This window comes from Poecilia mexicana, unplaced genomic scaffold, assembly GCF_051168715.1.
Source record: "Poecilia mexicana isolate PSO_F unplaced genomic scaffold, ASM5116871v1 scaffold_3, whole genome shotgun sequence".
NCBI lineage: Eukaryota > Metazoa > Chordata > Actinopteri > Cyprinodontiformes > Poeciliidae > Poecilia > Poecilia mexicana.
Genome location: NW_028263372.1, coordinates 24115956 through 24133410, shown reverse-complemented (window position 1 = coordinate 24133410; position 17455 = coordinate 24115956). Strand labels below are relative to the sequence as shown.

At 40.7% G+C, this 17455-nt stretch overlaps 1 protein-coding gene across 2 annotated transcripts in view; it reads left to right on the top strand.

Moving 5' to 3' along the window:
* The window catches only part of csmd1b (CUB and Sushi multiple domains 1b), a 436793-nt gene that overhangs the window by 251299 nt on the left and 168039 nt on the right, over positions 1-17455 (top strand). For both annotated transcript variants that reach the window (XM_088004350.1, XM_088004351.1), the window contains 4 exons: positions 11779-11882; positions 12106-12218; positions 16513-16695; positions 16817-17002. In XM_088004350.1, the coding sequence (XP_087860476.1) occupies positions 11779-11882; positions 12106-12218; positions 16513-16695; positions 16817-17002 (586 nt within the window). The remainder of the gene's footprint in view (positions 1-11778; positions 11883-12105; positions 12219-16512; positions 16696-16816; positions 17003-17455) is intronic.

Sequence of the window (17455 nt, the reverse complement as noted above, 5' to 3'; positions counted from 1 at the left end):
AGCACATTTCAGCAAAAAGGCATTTCAAAGTGCTTTACATCATTAAACACAAAAACACAGAGTCATGCAACATTGAATCAACAATCAAAAGCATTACATTTCCTGCCGAGTCGATGTTCTGCCCTTATGGGTACCTCATCAAAAACAAAAAAACACTAAGTAAAATTCTTACTTGAAAGCATAAACTGCACCACTGAAGACAGTGGCCCTAGCTATAACTGATTACCAGTTGAAAAATTGTTTTGAAGTTAACATATCAGTAAGGTGCACTTATTGTAAATTTTTGTTTTACAGCATTAATATTCTATGTATTATACAATTAAAAATACAGTTTAAAAGGTGCAAAACCTTATGCAATTAATTTCACCAGGTCAATTTTTTAATTATTATTATTAAAAAACCCATATCACTAATGTGTTCAGATCCTAGTTAGTAAGATCTCACACTTGTAGAGATCTTTTTTTTTTTTTTTTTTGTTAAATATGAATAAAAATAAAGATGACCTGAGGCTGGAACCATTTCACTCAAATATGGAGTCACATCTGGGTCCTTCCAAGACACAGCCAACGGGGAGCCTCCTTTAGAGCCTCCTGTTATATTGAAAAACCACTTGTCAGATTAGATTAGACTAAAAAACAATCATTAAAGTGAATGTTTTCTTTTTCTTCCTTTTTTTGTTGGAGTTTTAACTCGGTTATTATTTACTTGTGATAGATTCGCGCACTCCTATACATCACTACCCTGCAATTTGAAATATCAATTTCATTTTGTTTCATGCATTCACGTATTTGAAAAAGATGACGTACAATTGTTTTTTCAGTTTGTGTGCAAAAAGGTTTCAATGTGAGGTGGCACTGTGTCTGGAGGCAGGGTGAAGAGAGGTTCACTTGGCAGCTTCACTCTGCTGTCTGTTGCGTCTTAAGTTCAGAGTTTCTTGTCTGTTTCTGTTTCCTCACACAGTGCAGAGACGTGTAGCTCTGTTAAAGAGAGGTGGTGTATCCGTGCTGGGCCTGTAATTATCTTGACGTTTGCCAAGGCTGCTGCTCTACCTCCAAATCAGAGAATGAGCTTGAAGAACATTGTAACATATCCTCACTCCTGACACGTTGAGAAAATAAAACAAGCAAACACATATTCCCCAAACCCCGTGATTCCTTCTTTGCTTTTATCAGTCAAGAACCAGAAAAAAATGCCATTTGACACACCAATATAGCAATTTATCTTCCAAGCGAAACGTCTGAAGTATGTAACTTGTGACTTGATCCTCCAGTTGATTTATAATTAAAATTCTAGAAAAGAGATCAAGCATCTGTGCACAGGCTGTTTCTGAGCTCTTTACATGTCACTGAACAATACTATCAAATAAATGTATAATCACAAATATAATCATATTTTAACCGTCTAATGGTCCTTTTATAGCTTAGCTTTTTAAACATGCATGCAAATTGTTTCTAAAGTTCTGGTTGGACAATAAAAGTAGTTGTGGCTGAATTAAGCCTATGGCAAAAAACCATATATAAAAAATGTGAGGTAATTAATCAAATTCTTATTTTTTCCCCAAATTTGAAAATAAATAAGGCTTCCAGTAATTTACCTTCTCAAACATTGCCCATACACTTTTCTTTTACTGGAAGTCTAATAGTTATCTGTTGAAAAAGTGTTGCTAACTCTTACTGTGGCAGCTGTCCAGTGACTAAACTCAACTCATTCATCTCACCAAGGAAATCTTGTAGACTTTGGCTCCAGGGCAGCTGTCCCCTGTCTGTACTACTTCTGGTCGTAGGTCACCTCAGTTTATGGTTTAAACTTTCTCTGTATAGCTTTTTTTGGCACATGATTAAAGCTATATCATTATGTCTCAAAGATTTTAGCTAGCATAATACTACATTTGGTAAACAGCATCAACATGGATATACCAAATTTTCCATCCAAGGAAAGCCATAGAGTATAATATTAACTCTAAGCCCATTTTACCCAGTCAGTCCTGGAACTATTTTAGCATATCTGGTAAAACTGGGAAAATGGATCAAGGGCTTTGTAACCTTTCTTTTGCAGAAAGTACTGATTGCAATTTTACAGATAATTTTACAATGATAAACACTGCAGTCAGTACCACAAGTAGAAAGGAAACAATGTTGTCATGAAGTGTGGTTGGTGGTGGTGAGGAGAGACGCAGAGAACCCAGGTTATGGTGAAGATGATGAATTTAATGATGAGCTCAATCAGTCCAAAACAGGCAGCACGGCAAAGAGACAGGCACACAGCCAAATACCGGTAGCAACTGAACACACAGGACTGAAAACGAGAGCTAACGCTATCCAGGACTTAACAGTTCTACTGGAGCGAACACAAGACGTGACACAAACGACACTGACTTACGACAATACACACGACGAGGATCCGACGAGGAACACAGACAACAGGTGGGTTTAAATACAGCCGGGGTAATCAAGGGAATGAGACACACCTGGGAAACAATCAATGGGGAGGACGCAGAGACAGACTCACAGGACTACACAGAAACTCAAAAATAAACACACAGAAACACGGAACATGACAAATGTAACCATAAACAAGCCAGAACCAGTTGTGTCTTGCAGGAACAATCAGAAGTGATATCCATGGGTCAGTAACCACTGGCAGATAACTTCAGAAAGACTTGAAATTGGCAAGTGCAGTGGTTATTTTAAATACAGCAATAAGTAATGCACAAACCACAGAAGCCTATTTTTACACCAACTGCTGAAGAAAAATATCATCTTAAAACTTCTGACTTGATAAGACTGGAACTCCGTTGGTATCATTGTGCACACCGTGTGCAGAGGAAAGGGCCACGTGCATGACTTCAAATACACATACTAACAGGAAATGTGAAGAGAGAACATTATGATTAGGGGATATTTTTCAACATAGAGTACTGAGATATAGATATGGAGAAATATACTGAGACTTTCTTATAAAGAAGACAGATCGTTTGGATTTTTAATCAACAAAATAATATCACACACCCCGTGCAGAAAACTCACAGTTGGGTTTGGAGAATGAAAAAAATCAGCTGCCGGAATGACCCAGTCAACTGCTGCCTGAATGAGGACAATTTGTCTGGAAGAATGGATAAAGCTCACACCTGAGCAATGCATGAAACTAGTTTCTTTATGCGGAAGACATTTTAAAGTTTGCATCACTGATGAAGGCTTTTCCACGAAATATTGATGAAATGTCAAAAGTCATGTTTGCTACTAAATCTGTGTCATTTGATTACACTAACGATGATTTATGGATTCATTAGTTTGGATTCATTTGTAGGTGTTGGTAACTTTGGTTGTTATCAACATCTAGTAAGAATTTCATTCCAGCAGATCTATTAGAAAAAATGTTTCCACTGTAAAAGAATAATGGACCTCCTACAGGGATTATTTATTTGTTCAAATAACACATAAATAATACACATAAATTGGAAACAAACAGTTTTGCTGCCTATTGAAAAGTGTCGGGAGGGATTGGCTTGTTCTAAAAAGGTTGGCTGCCTTCAGGTTAGTGACTTAATAGGTTGAATAAATTAGGAAGTTTGAAATATGCAAAAAAAAAAAATAAGTAGGGAAATTACCTTAGGGTGGTTGTTGCCTGAGCTACCAAAACACAGGTTGGTGTTACTGGCCAAGCTTTGCTTCGACATGAAGCCCAAAGATTGTGGTCTGGTCAGGATCAGCTCATGTACTTTCATGTCATCTGAAAATACAAATAACTGACTGAAAGCACAATATTAAACCCATGCTATATTAACAATACCCACATCTAAATTTATTTTTAGGAACACTCGATGTAGAGCAATTCACACTAAGTACAAACATATTGAAGCCTGTCCAACACTCTCAATTTGATGGATGAAAACATATGTACATATTTTGGCTGTACACTTTTACACAGTATGATTTCACAGAGTATATCAGAAGACATACAAAATACTTTTACTGATACTCCAGATATTTTTTACTGATCCAGGGTTGCTATGCAAGCAGTGACTCAGTGTTAGGGCGTAATTAATGTTCTGTCTTTTCTGGCATGCTTTCATATGGGTCTGCAAAAGGTAATTTTCAGTCTTACTGCCAAACACATTTTGATGTGAATTTGCAATCAGGGTAAGTCAAAATATATCTATATATTTTTTTATCATCAGGTGAGGTTTGGTCTGGGATTCTGACGATATGAAATCCTTGAAGAAAAATGCTCCAATTTTGTGATGTCACAGTACTTTTTAAATGCATTTTTGTATGATTTTGTATCAATATCTTCATTTATAAGAACATTAACAAGAAGAAGTAGATGGCTCAGAATATCAGTGAAGACTGCAGCTTTACCACTGAGCAGCAGTGCCCCCATGATAGAAAAATAACATAAAATATGGTTCCATTACGTTGTAAACATATTGTAAACATACGTCTACGTCAAACATTTAATATTACAAATTTATATATTTTTATCACAGCTGAATACATAATGGAGGCTAGCTGATCTTAATCCCTCCTATTCCATTTGGCCTTTAATGAAACAAAAAAATATTTATGTACCTTGAAGTGCTTTGTGAAAGGGGCCACTAATTTATTCCTTCAAGTAGTAAAAATTTGATTCCATACAGTATTACTGTGTGGGGAACAGGGGATACTCTAGTGGCAAAGTTGACTTTCTGGGTTTTTACAACCAGAAGATATTCAACTCTATCTAGTTTCTTCTTTTTTTTTTATATATATTTTTGTAATAAATTTCCTTTATGCTGATGTCATACATGTATGATTGATGGCTTGCACCAAAATGCTGGACAGAAATAGAACTACTCTGTTCCAAAATATGTAGTATTTCACTTTTGCTAAGAGTTTAAAATGAGCGAATACACTACGTCAATCATTTTTGCAATGTCGAAACCATTATTTTATTTTGTTTTATTTTATTTGCAATGCCATGGTATTCTCTAGAACCAGAAACCAGCCAATTCCTAGAAATTATTTGATCTTGCTATGTGATTATGTCATCAGGAAACCTCAGAGTGTCAGGATCCGTGTTTTTGTGTGTTTATTTTTGAGTTTTCTGTGTTCAGTCCTGTTTCCCTGTGAGTCTCTGTCCTGTCCTCCCCGTTGATTGCTCCCCAGGTGTGTCTCATTCCCTTAATTACCCCGTGTGTATTTAAACCCTCCTGTTGTCTGTGTTCCTTGTCGGATCCTCGTCGTATGTGTCGTAGTCAGTGTCTAAGTCACGTCTTGTGTTCGTTCCAGTAGAACTGTGAAGTCCTGGAAAGCGTTAGCTCTCGTTTCAGTCCGGTGTTTCAGTTGCTACCGGTATTTGGCTGTGTGCCTGTTTTTCTGCCGTGCTGCCTGTTTTGGACTGTGAGCATCATCATTAAATTCTTCATCTTCACCATAACCTGGGTCTCAGCGTCTCTCCTCACCACCAACAACCACACCACATGACAGAAGGATCCGACCCGAAACTACGGTGAGGAGCTGTGCCAGCAGCATGGACGCCAGGGCTAACCCTTGGTGGGGGACACGATTGGCGTTGTGCCCACCAGGGGTCGGACCCCGCCGCTATTGTTGCCCTGAGCCGCCGGAGGTCCCGGCCCCTGGGCACCGACGTCATCGCCGCCCTGAGCCGCCGGAGGTCCCGGCCCCTGGGCACCGACGTCATCGCCGCCCTGAGCCGCCGGAGGTCCCGGCCCCTGGGCACCGACGTCATCGCCGCCCTGAGCCGCCGGAGGTCCCGGCCCCTGGGCACCGACGTCATCGCCGCCCTGAGCCGCCGGAGGTCCCGGCCCCTGGGCACCGACGTCATCGCCGCCCTGAGCCGCCGGAGGTCCCGGCCCCTGGGCACCGACGTTATCGCCGCCCTGAGCCGCCGGAGATCCCGGCCCCTGGGCGGCGCCAGTCTCCTCCGCCTCCGGTCCCCGCGCCGAGGCGGCGCCAGTCTCCTCCGCCTCCGGTCCCCGCGCCGAGGCGGCGCCAGTCTCCTCCGCCTCCGGTCCCCGCGCCGAGGCGGCGCCAGTCTCCTCCGCCTCCGGTCCCCGCGCCGAGGCGGCGCCAGTCTCCTCCGCCTCCGGTCCCCGCGCCGAGGCGGCGCCAGTCTCCTCCGCCTCCGGTCCCCGCGCCGAGGCGGCGCCAGTCTCCTCTGCCTCCGGAGTTCCCCGAGCTTCCGGAGTTCCCTGTGGCTCCGCCCCCCGAGTTTGCGGACGAGCCTCCGCCCCCCAGTGATCCGTCCGAGCCCGCTCCCGAGTTTCCTGAGTCTGCTTCCCCCGAGTTTCCAGAGTCTGCTCCCCCCGAGTTTCCAGAGTCTGCTCCCCCCGAGTTTCCAGAGTCTGCTCCCCCCGAGTTTCCAGAGTCTGCTCCCCCCGAGTTTCCAGAGTCTGCTCCCCCCGAGTTTCCAGAGTCTGCTCCCCCCGAGTTTCCAGAGTCTGCTCCCCCCGAGTTTCCAGAGTCTGCTCCCCCCGAGTTTCCAGCCGGCCTTCCCGCCGGTCCGCCGGACCCGCCTCTACGTCTCGGCTTTCTGCGCCGGAGACGCCGCCCGCCGGACCCGCCTCTACGTCTCGGCTTTCTGCGCCGGAGACGCCGCCCGCCGGACCCGCCTCTACGTCTCGGCTTTCTGCGCCGGAGACGCCGCCCGCCGGACCCGCCTCTACGTCTCGGCTTTCTGCGCCGGAGACGCCGCCCGCCGGACCCGCCTCTACGTCTCGGCTTTCTGCGCCGGAGACGCCGCCCGCCGGACCCGCCTCTACGTCTCGGCTTTCTGCGCCGGAGACGCCGCCCGCCGGACCCGCCTCTACGTCTCGGCTTTCTGCGCCGGAGACGCCGCCCGCCGGACCCGCCTCTACGTCTCGGCTTTCTGCGCCGGAGACGCCGCCCGCCGGACCCGCCTCTACGTCTCGGCTTTCTGCGCCGGAGACGCCGCCCGCCGGACCCGCCTCTACGTCTCGGCTTTCTGCGCCGGAGACGCCGCCCGCCGGACCCGCCTCTACGTCTCGGCTTTCTGCGCCGGAGACGCCGACCGCCGGACCCGTCTCCTCGCTTCCTGCGCCGGCGGAAGAGACCGCCGGACCCGTCTCCTCGCTTCCTGCGCCGGCGGAAGAGACCGCCGGACCCGTCTCCTCGCTTCCTGCGCCGGCGGAAGAGACCGCCGGACCCGTCTCCTCGCTTCCTGCGCCGGCGGAAGAGACCGCCGGACCCGTCTCCTCGCTTCCTGCGCCGGCAACGTCCGCCGGATTAGCCTCCTGGTTCTCCGCCCACTCTGATGGGTAGTTTTTTGTTTCTGAACTCTGGCCCCTTCCGTCGCCCCTCCGCCCACCCCGTTGGGTTGTTTTTTGTTGGACTCTTGCCCTCCTTCCGTCGCCCCTCCGCCCACCCTGTTGGGTTGTTTTGTGTTTTTGGACTTTTCTGTTTTTTGTGGGCGTCTGGTATCCGCCCTTGAGGGAGGGGTACTGTCAGGATCCGTGTTTTTGTGTGTTTATTTTTGAGTTTTCTGTGTTCAGTCCTGTTTCCCTGTGAGTCTCTGTCCTGTCCTCCCCGTTGATTGCTCCCCAGGTGTGTCTCATTCCCTTAATTACCCCGTGTGTATTTAAACCCTCCTGTTGTCTGTGTTCCTTGTCGGATCCTCGTCGTATGTGTCGTAGTCAGTGTCTAAGTCACGTCTTGTGTTCGTTCCAGTAGAACTGTGAAGTCCTGGAAAGCGTTAGCTCTCGTTTCAGTCCGGTGTTTCAGTTGCTACCGGTATTTGGCTGTGTGCCTGTTTTTCTGCCGTGCTGCCTGTTTTGGACTGTGAGCATCATCATTAAATTCTTCATCTTCACCATAACCTGGGTCTCAGCGTCTCTCCTCACCACCAACAACCACACCACATGACACAGAGTTCAAAGCACTACACCTGGTGAATTATTGAAGGGACTTCACTTTAGATTTGGGTTGCTCAGTTAAAGTTGCACTGTTAAAATGTCCTATTGAGCCATTCTATTAATGACCTCAAATGCTATTTAAATTTTAAATATTTATACCCTCCTGTGAATTTTTAGCACATATAGACAATTCCGAAATTCACCGTTGTCATTAGAATACCTGAATTTTAATTACATTTTTGTTGCGTCATGCGTAATCTTTTTCTAAGCAGGCCTATTTAGAGATTATTTAAGAGCACAGAGTTTCTTGGCAATGACCAAAGGATAATAATGCTTCATTTCCTTCCATTAAGTGCCATTGTTCACTGCATCAGCACACAAGCTAGAATGTAAAAGCATACACAAGCAAAATATAGATGAAAGATAACACACATAGGTGAACAAACAAAGTTAGACAGCACTCACACACTCAGTGAAACAGCTTTGCCTTTAGAATTATTCTGCTTCACTTGTTAAGACAGATATACCTGAGAAAACCACCTTCTACTCACACACAAATTATCACACTTGGATGCACAGAAAAACTATTGTCAGTTTCTGGTTCACTCTGTTTTATGACTTCAAGCTTCCTGTAGAGTTTTTAACAACCCTTGCATTACAGTCACAAGCATGTTCATGTTTTCAGTTGTAAGTTTATCAAAAATCATTGGCTATAAAGCCATATCAAAGGCATTTTTAGCTTTTCAGGGTGCTATTTTGACATAAAGTGTTCCAATCCCAAAACCTTTACAATTTTGAGAATAAAAGGAAGCCGTGCTACTTAAAATTGCGGTATGTACATTTTTAAATATATATATTTTGTACATATTTGTTGAAACTGTCACTATGTCGTGACAGGTTGGTATGAGACAGATAACCTATGAAAAAAAAGAATAGCCCCTCTGTCTTCCTACAGTGCTATCTGGAAACAACAAATCAGTTCCAGGAGGCGGGTCTTAGCACTGTCAATCACCTCTCCATTAAGGCTGGGCGATGGATGGCATATACAGTTCTCCTTAAAAGAAGCAAAAATGCATGTTTTAGGACCGGAAAAGTCCTAATAGGATTACAAAAAATCCCCAACGTTTGAGCCTATTAGAAAACAAAGTTCTTGAACCCTCTTGTAGAGAGAAAATCACATCAACTCATCATTGTATGTTAATGCCCCCAGTCATTTGTTGTTAGCCAGTAGTTTTGCATGTTTTTCCCATTAGTTGGAGCTCTTTTGGAAAGACTACGCTTTGCTCGAGGGTGTAACAACAAATGTACACTGGGACAGTTAAATACTTTATACAAGCAGTCTGATTGGGCTGCGCTTTCAATGTTGCTTTATACGAAATACATTGTTTTGCTTGCATAAGACTGTGGGCTGTTTTTTGTAAATGAAAAGGTACGCTGAAACAGAAATGCAGATTTTAGAGAGCTATACAATGACCTCATTGCCATTCCCGTCATGATCGTAGTTAATCCCTCAGACCGTCTCCTATCCTTAGACATGATCTGAACATTTCCCGGCCATTTTTATTTTGACAAAGCACAGCAAAGGCTTAGTTGTGCATGAACGATTCTGGCTCGCTGAAATGGTTTTTACACTCCTTATCACCCACAAAAAGGTTTTTTCGTTACTGTACTGTGATTTGAAATGTGATGGCCTTCCATGCAACGTATTACACGCTCACAGATCATCTCAGGTCCCTGCAGTAATAAACAAGGGTCGTCTCTTGTGAAGACCAGCACTTTTTTTTTGCTCTGAGGATATCTGAGCACAGCAGAGATGTGCCATTATCCATGCTGCCAGGGATATGATCTACATCTAATAAATAATGAACAAGCAGTGAATAATGGAATGCCAGTATTGCAGCATTTTAGAGTGCAAAGCAGATTGATGAACTGATGCTGTATGCATGCTACCGCAGCCACACAGGTGTAAGTCAGGCATTCAGCTCTCGGTGTTCAGCAGCAGAGGGGTGAGAATGCAGGGTGTAACTTCCAGAAATGACGTGTTTAACTGTAAATGAGGCTGACGATGCTGCCGAGGGAAAAAAAAAAATATTACGTCAACAGTCTTTAAGTTTCAAGACTTATTTTGTTCCACTAACATATCGTACACATATCACCTTTAGTGTTGCTGTGATTGTACTACTTTTTAGAAATATGTTTTCCTCTTGCTTTTGCATTTTTTTTTTAAACAATAAAAGGCATATACTGGCTCAAGTCATCACCTTTTTCCTGTTCCAACATTTTTTATCTAGCAGTATAAACATATTAGCATATTATTTTTTTTTGATAAATATTTAATTTTATTTCTCATATTGTGGCATATTTGGATTCCTCCTGCAGAGTCCAAAGATCTGATCGCAGAATCTGTTTCATCACTGTCCAATGTTTTTGCTTTTGTTTCCATTCCATATTTTAAGACGGAAAAAAAAATGCTGTGCAAATGGGGAACCGTGAAAATCATTGTATAATAAATCTGCAGTACTTTTTCTTTCACTTCATCTAAAAGTATGTTTTTACCTTTTGTCTAAAGGAGTTTTAAGTGCCTGTTTGTGTGGTAGATGTGGAGCCTAAGGCAGTAATTGACTATACTTCTGTAAATAAACTTAATATCTGTGAAGATAAAAGAGAGACAATCTTTTTCTACCTTTTTGTTTGGTTTCTTGATTTCTTGTAGCTTTTCAAAAAACCAATTCACATTAATTCTGGAATCAAATACAAAAGTGACTGAGGGTCCACAAAAAGAACTGAGAAGAATACATTTGTTTTTAATATTTTCGTATTATTATTATTATTTTAAGAGAGAAACACTGTCTTTCTTGCATATCGAATTTCTCTGTTAACATGCTTTGTTCGTGGAACACTGGATTTAAGAATGGAATAATCAGATTTGTTTTGCAGTTGCTGTTTTGAAAAGGAACCTATAATCAGAGGTCTATTGGAAGTTGAAAAACTGGAAAGTAAAAAAAAAGAAACAAATGGTCCCAATAAGACTGAACACCACAAATTTATTCCTGTTCCAATGTAAAATGAAACTTAAGAACCTCATGCTGCTTTAAATAAGTATACATTATGTAGCCTATTCCCATGCTATGCATCCTATTTTTGTTTTTGTTTTGATTTCCATGACTTGTCAAGAAAAAATAGTCAGCCTGTTCAAATCGGATAGCTTTGTTTGGAAATACTTATTATTTCAGTGTAAGTCAAAACTACAAGCCTCATCACTAAAAGCGTTTATTAAAAAATATTGCATATTTACAGTATTTATTTGCCCCAGATATCTCACGTATTTTAAATATTACCCACCGTAACTTTATTTCTGCAATTCTTTGTAGTGATGGTGTAGAATTGAACATTTATACTGAGACGATTTTTACTGCTTAGTGGTTACGTGGAATGGACTTGGTTTGTTTTGAAGGCTGGGTTTTGGTTTTACTTAGACGGCTCTGTGGCATTTGTGTCAGTTTTATGTAACTATGACACGTAATTATCAGACCAGATTTTTTTTTAATGATTTTTATTCAGATTAGAATGACAAAGTCATCTTGAGCCTTTTAATTGGCTTGACACCATCTATGCAGTTTGGGCCAATGTTACTCTAATAAAGCACACAGGTCTTATTACTTAGGGTTCAGTTAAAGTGGTGCTTGTTTATGAAGCCCTCATCCAGTCCTTCGGTTTCCATTCTCCAGAGGGATATGATCCTTAAAAGCTCATATTGCTTCAAACTATACAGGTTGAAAATATGATGGCAAAAATAAATTCTTATTAGCTTTTATGTTTTCTTTGCTATTTGCTATTTAATTTGCGTTCAGTGTGTTGTTGTTTTGTAACCATTTCTATGCCTGTTTTCTTGCTTTTCATCGTTTCAGGTAATAAAGCTGTCATTCGACGAGTTCGATCTGGAGAGAGGCTATGACACGCTGACTGTGGGAGACGGTGGAAAGATAGGAGACACTCGGAGGGTACTCTATGTGTAAGCACCAGTAATAATTTCTCATCTGTACCAGTACAGAACAAGTTATTGGCAATCATAAAGAAAACTGTAGACGGAGGAGCGGTAGACTGTTCTGCAGGCATTTCTTTCAAATCTTATACTGCAAATTGCTAATATGTTTGAATCTCCTGCATAATTCACCAAAGTAAAATGGATAAAAAGATTATTTTACTGATGTATAGGTAATGCTTTGTCTTTGTAGACTCACTGGTACCAGCGTCCCTGATCTTATCGTGAGCTTGTCGAATCAGATGTGGCTACACCTGCAGTCAGACGACACAATCGGCTCTGCGGGGTTCAAGGCAATCTATGAAGGTAGGGATTCTTTCTAAGGATTTCAAGATTTCTCATCACACCTTTTTTTTTTTTCTTTACTCTGAATCATGCACGCACATATGCAGTAACATATCACAGCATTCGAGGGGAGCAGTTCATATACGGCAATGTATGGTTTAAAATGAAGAAAGGTGTTATAGTAAAGCTTAAAGTGAAGGGAGAGGCATATATTACATACAACAGGTTTCCACAAAGATTGCCTCTGTGTGGATAACAGCAGAATATGTTTCTATATGCTTTGATAAATACAACATGACAACCAGTTTAGCTACATGAAACATTTACAGTCATCTTTATTAAAGACCAACACATCCTTACAAACTAGCCTGTATCTAAAATACCAGTCGTTTTTTTTTTCAGTCTTAACCCATTACTGTGCCACTTGAAAACGGTAACCTCGATGTCATAAGCGACGTTCATATGTGTGAGAGAAATTATTTTTCTTAATGTCGTAACTGTTCACTTTAAATGTCATCTAAGCATAATGCCTTTTACTCTGAGTTTCCATGAAAGTAAATTTCCTGGGGGCGGAAGTGTGTGTGTGTGCGTGCGTGCGTGTGTGTGTGTGCGCCCGTGTGTGTGTGCGTGTCCGCGTGCGTGCGTGAATGCGTGTGGGTGTGCGTGTGTGTGTTATCTCTTGTGCCTTTAAGCGATGTCCTTTGTGACGATATTTACAGACATTTTTTAAAACAGTCTTCAGTTTTTGTTGTTAATCTTGATGGTAATGCAGTTCCAGTATTACAAGATTAATATTAAATATCCATATTCCCAAGTATGTTAAAAAAAATATACAAACTTTCTTTGGGTGTTTTGTTTTCGCGGCTGTTGTTGTGGGTTCAGTCTTTTACAATTTGTTTTAGTTCAGACTTCCCTTTGCCATGTAGTGTGACATAGAAACCATGACAGAAGCAGAGGAGGAACAAATGGAAGAAATTTGTGCTGTGTGTTTGTTTAGGTGTGTTTACTGCAGTGATGTTATTGAAACTCCAAGATTGGAAACACTTAGGAACATGTAGTAACAGACTGTTCATGTGAGATGTAAAGAATGTGGCTCTTTATCCCAACATAAAGTCACAATGACCATAATTCGGCTCCGTAACTGACATTTCTTTTTTTTTTACTGGGCTTAAAGAATCTGGTTTGCAGTGAGTAAAACCTTAGCTGTAGCTTTCTGGTTAAAATGCTTTGGTGGCAACAATGAAATAAAATGTATTCCATGAGCGCCATCAAGTTTATTTCTGAGTAGCTAAGAAAAGAAATCATGATAAAATGATGCTTTAATAAATGGGTTACCAAGACAACAAAGAGTTGAAGACTAACCACGGCTTTGTGCTTTTCAAGGTGTCATCCGAGCTTTTTCACCTTTAAATTTGGCTTAGTTGTAAAAAAAAAGTGACCAGACAGATCAAGCGCAAGTCAAGTATTTGAAACAAAAAAGAATATTGAAATGTGAAGTGAAAATAAGCAGTACTAAATGATCTCCTGCAGAAGCTTCAGCTGTATATTTTTTCCCCTCATCACAACCCGACATCTGCCTGTGGTGTTTTTATGACTGTTCTTGCATGGGTATATGCGATGCTGTCAAATGCAATAACGTCACCGTGTTATGCACTTTGATCAGCCTTACCCTCCTGAGTTGTCTTAGATTTTCAGCCCAAATCTGTGTCCGTTTTTTTCTTTTTAAATGGCATCGGGCTCTGCTTCTTTTTCAGCGAAGCTGGGGGTGTTTGTGTGCACCATGTGGAATATTATTAGAGCTGAAACATTAGACAAATCTAATTAATATATTAATTAAAGCTTTTTTTATATTTTGCTGCAAACATTTTGACCAGAGCCCATTTGCTTTGAAAGAAAAAATAATAATAATAATAACATTGCAAATAATGCATTTATATTTCTATCCTTCCACAGGACAATAGATTTGATCAAATATTGTTAAAACTGGTATCTTACAACACTCTCGGTTTTGCACATAACCATTCTGCTTTTATCTAATATCTTATGAGCATTGTTGCTGAACAAAAACACGAGTCATCATGGTTAAGCAAATGTGTTTACCTCAATGTGCTAAATACGAGTGAAATTAGTTTTTTAATTTATTTATTTATAAAAAAATAAAAACAATGTGGCAATTAACTGCCATTGGGTGATACCAGTTTGATTTAGTCAGAAAAGCTGTAAACTCCAAATAATCACCTGCACAAAAACACATTTCTCTTGTCTGAAGTCAATTGAGGTAACGTTCTTTTCGATGAATCCAAAAATGTATCCATTTACATTGTATAATAAGACGATGTGTCTTCTGGCAAATCTGATTTTATGATTATCTTTTTCTTTATTTTAATCTGTAATTAGCATCTTTACTCTGTGGTATGAACTGTGAAAGTTTTGAAACAAGAAAAAAGGGAGGATGAATGATGCATCAGAAAGAGTGAGGCACTTAACAGCATAATGACAGACTTATCTTTGGGCTTAGGATCGTTGAAATCCATCCTGACACTTGTCATCTGTGTGACAGAAAGCTGTGGGCCGCAGATACATTTGAGGCTTTTATAATATTCTCTTCCTGTGGGCGCTCTTGCATCCCAGCTGAGTTCAAAAGTGGAAAACTCGCATGCAAATACAAATGCATAACTTATATTGAGATGCTTGTCCGAAGCAGATCCAGGGGGTCAGTGGAGAAGAGAAGAATGTCACAAAATTTTTCTCTTCTAAATGTCTTCCTTGTTGCAAAAACCTGTGCCTGTGTGTGTCTGTGAGAATGCGTGTGTGCGTGTGTGTGTGTGTGTGTGTGTGTATGTTTGCACTTATTGTTTTGTCTTTCACAATTAAAACAAAATTGCACTGCAATTACCCTGATGGCAATTAACTGTAAGAAGGGAAGCAATTAAATAAATTTCTCACAGATTGCCACTACATCACTGCACAGCTGAATGATATTGAAAACTCATCTTGATATAATATGTTATTGCAATTCCGAGATCTTATAGAAATGTTTGCATTAAGACAATATACTTGATATCGAAACTAAAATAAATACAAATATCTTACAGTGCCTTGTAAAAGTAGTATTACACCTTAAAATTTTCACTTTTCACAATTTTACGGCCTAAAAACATTAGTAGATTTTAATGTGAGGTGGAATGATAATTATTCACGGTTTTTTTACTATCAAAAAAGACCAGGGGTGGAATGAATTTATACTCTTTCCCTCCAAGTTAAAAATTTGTGAAACCTCCTGTTTGCCGTGTTTGTAGCTGAAAGTTTATTGGGGTTTGTGTCTACGAACTTTAGAAATCTAGACACCGACATGTTTGTCTTTTCGCCTGCAACCTCAGTCAGATTAAATTTAGAGCATTTAACAATAAATTTGAAGTCTTGCAACAGATTATCAATTGGATTTAAGTACAGGCTTCAAATAAGTTATCCTATGCGTGTGTGTGCTTTGATATAAGACATTCACTTGTATTTCTCACTGTTTATGGTCATCATCTCACACATAAATTGCTATTGTTGTTTTTATTTGATTTAAAATGATTTAATTGGTGCGTAAATAAAATAGATATAGATGGATATTTTTTATATTTAATGGTGCGGAAGAGCATTTTGTTTCTGCCAATCAACTCAGGCCTATTTTTTAAATTATACGTCTAAATTACAAATAGTCCTAAAATATTATTAATGCACACAACACTTGTAGTAAAGAACATACTTTTTCCATTTTCTTTACATAATGGCTTGAATGATGAAACTCTGCTTTGCTCCTTTATCCCTGACCCGTCTGCTGTCTTCTACGGATCCTGTTTTCTCACTAATGTTCTCTAAACCACCTCTGAGACCTCCACAGAACCGTTTACATATATTACAGATTATAATCAAATTAAATGATCAACAGTTGTAGGGGTATCTGGTCCTGGTCCAATCTGGTGATTTCAGAAGACAGATGGTTTCACTGGATTTTTCTTTAGGGGAATGAAACTGCAGTGAATAACTGACTACAAACTTGTTTTATTTTTATTTGCAACTTATAAAATGAAACTAGGAAATGAAACAGATTCAGCTTCACAGTTTGGCTCTAAATTCTTAGTATTTCACATAAAATCTTTGTGGTTGTAAAATGGCAAAATGCAATGAAGTTTATGGGCTATTTATTTTTGCCGTCCTTATTGTGCTACCTGTTTAAAAGATAGAAATATGTTTCTTTTTATTTTATTTTGCTATCTGACTTGGTGCCCGGAGTTTTCAGGACTGAAAAATTCCATATTTGTTTCAGAAATCAACAGAGGAGGTTGCGGTGATCCCGGAGTGCCTGCGTTTGGTCGTCGTAGCGGCGATCGCTTTCAGCACGGTGACGTCTTGACCTTCTTTTGCCAGTCGGCTTTTGAGCTGGTGGGAGAAAAAACCATCACGTGCCAACACAATAACCAGTGGTCTGGAAACAAACCCAGTTGTGTGTGTAAGTAAACACATTTTTATAAGGCCTGTACCTATGTGTACCTTTATGTTTACTCGTCTCTGTGAACTTGCTTGCATTGTCAAAAATTTATCTTTTTTTCCCCCCACTTCTCTTTTTGTAGTTTCTTGCTTCTTCAACTTCACGGCTCCATCAGGGACCGTGTTGTCCCCAAACTACCCAGAGGAGTATGGTAACAACCTGAACTGTGTGTGGTTGATTATCTCTGAGCCGGGCAGTCGAATACATCTCTTCTTCTCTGACTTTGACCTGGAGCCACAATTTGATTGGCTGGTAGTTAAAGATGAAGGTAATTATCTCCTAATAACGATATGCATTTTTCTCATTTAACTGCTACAGTTTCATAATCAGTTTAAAGATTTTAAATTTAGGCCTCCAGTTAAGTTTTGATGAGTTACAGGTGAAACATGAATGGCCATGTAAAAAAAATTAAAATTAAAAAAATTAAAACATATTTAAGTGATCACCTTTTTCATCTTGTATTTCCGACCAGGCGATGTAAACTGCAGACTGGGTTTACGTTAAAAAAATGACTGGTCAATTACCCGAACTGAAAGATAATTGCTATTTTATGTTTTATTTCATCACATTGATCATTTTTTCACCTCATGTAAAACACAGAGCAATTATATTGTTGTTCCACATTTCAGAGTTATTGATTTGGCAGGTTTGAGTTAAGCTCCTGCTTGACTGGCAGGGTGAAGTTGTGTTTAATTGACTGACTGTAAAATCTCTGCATCTT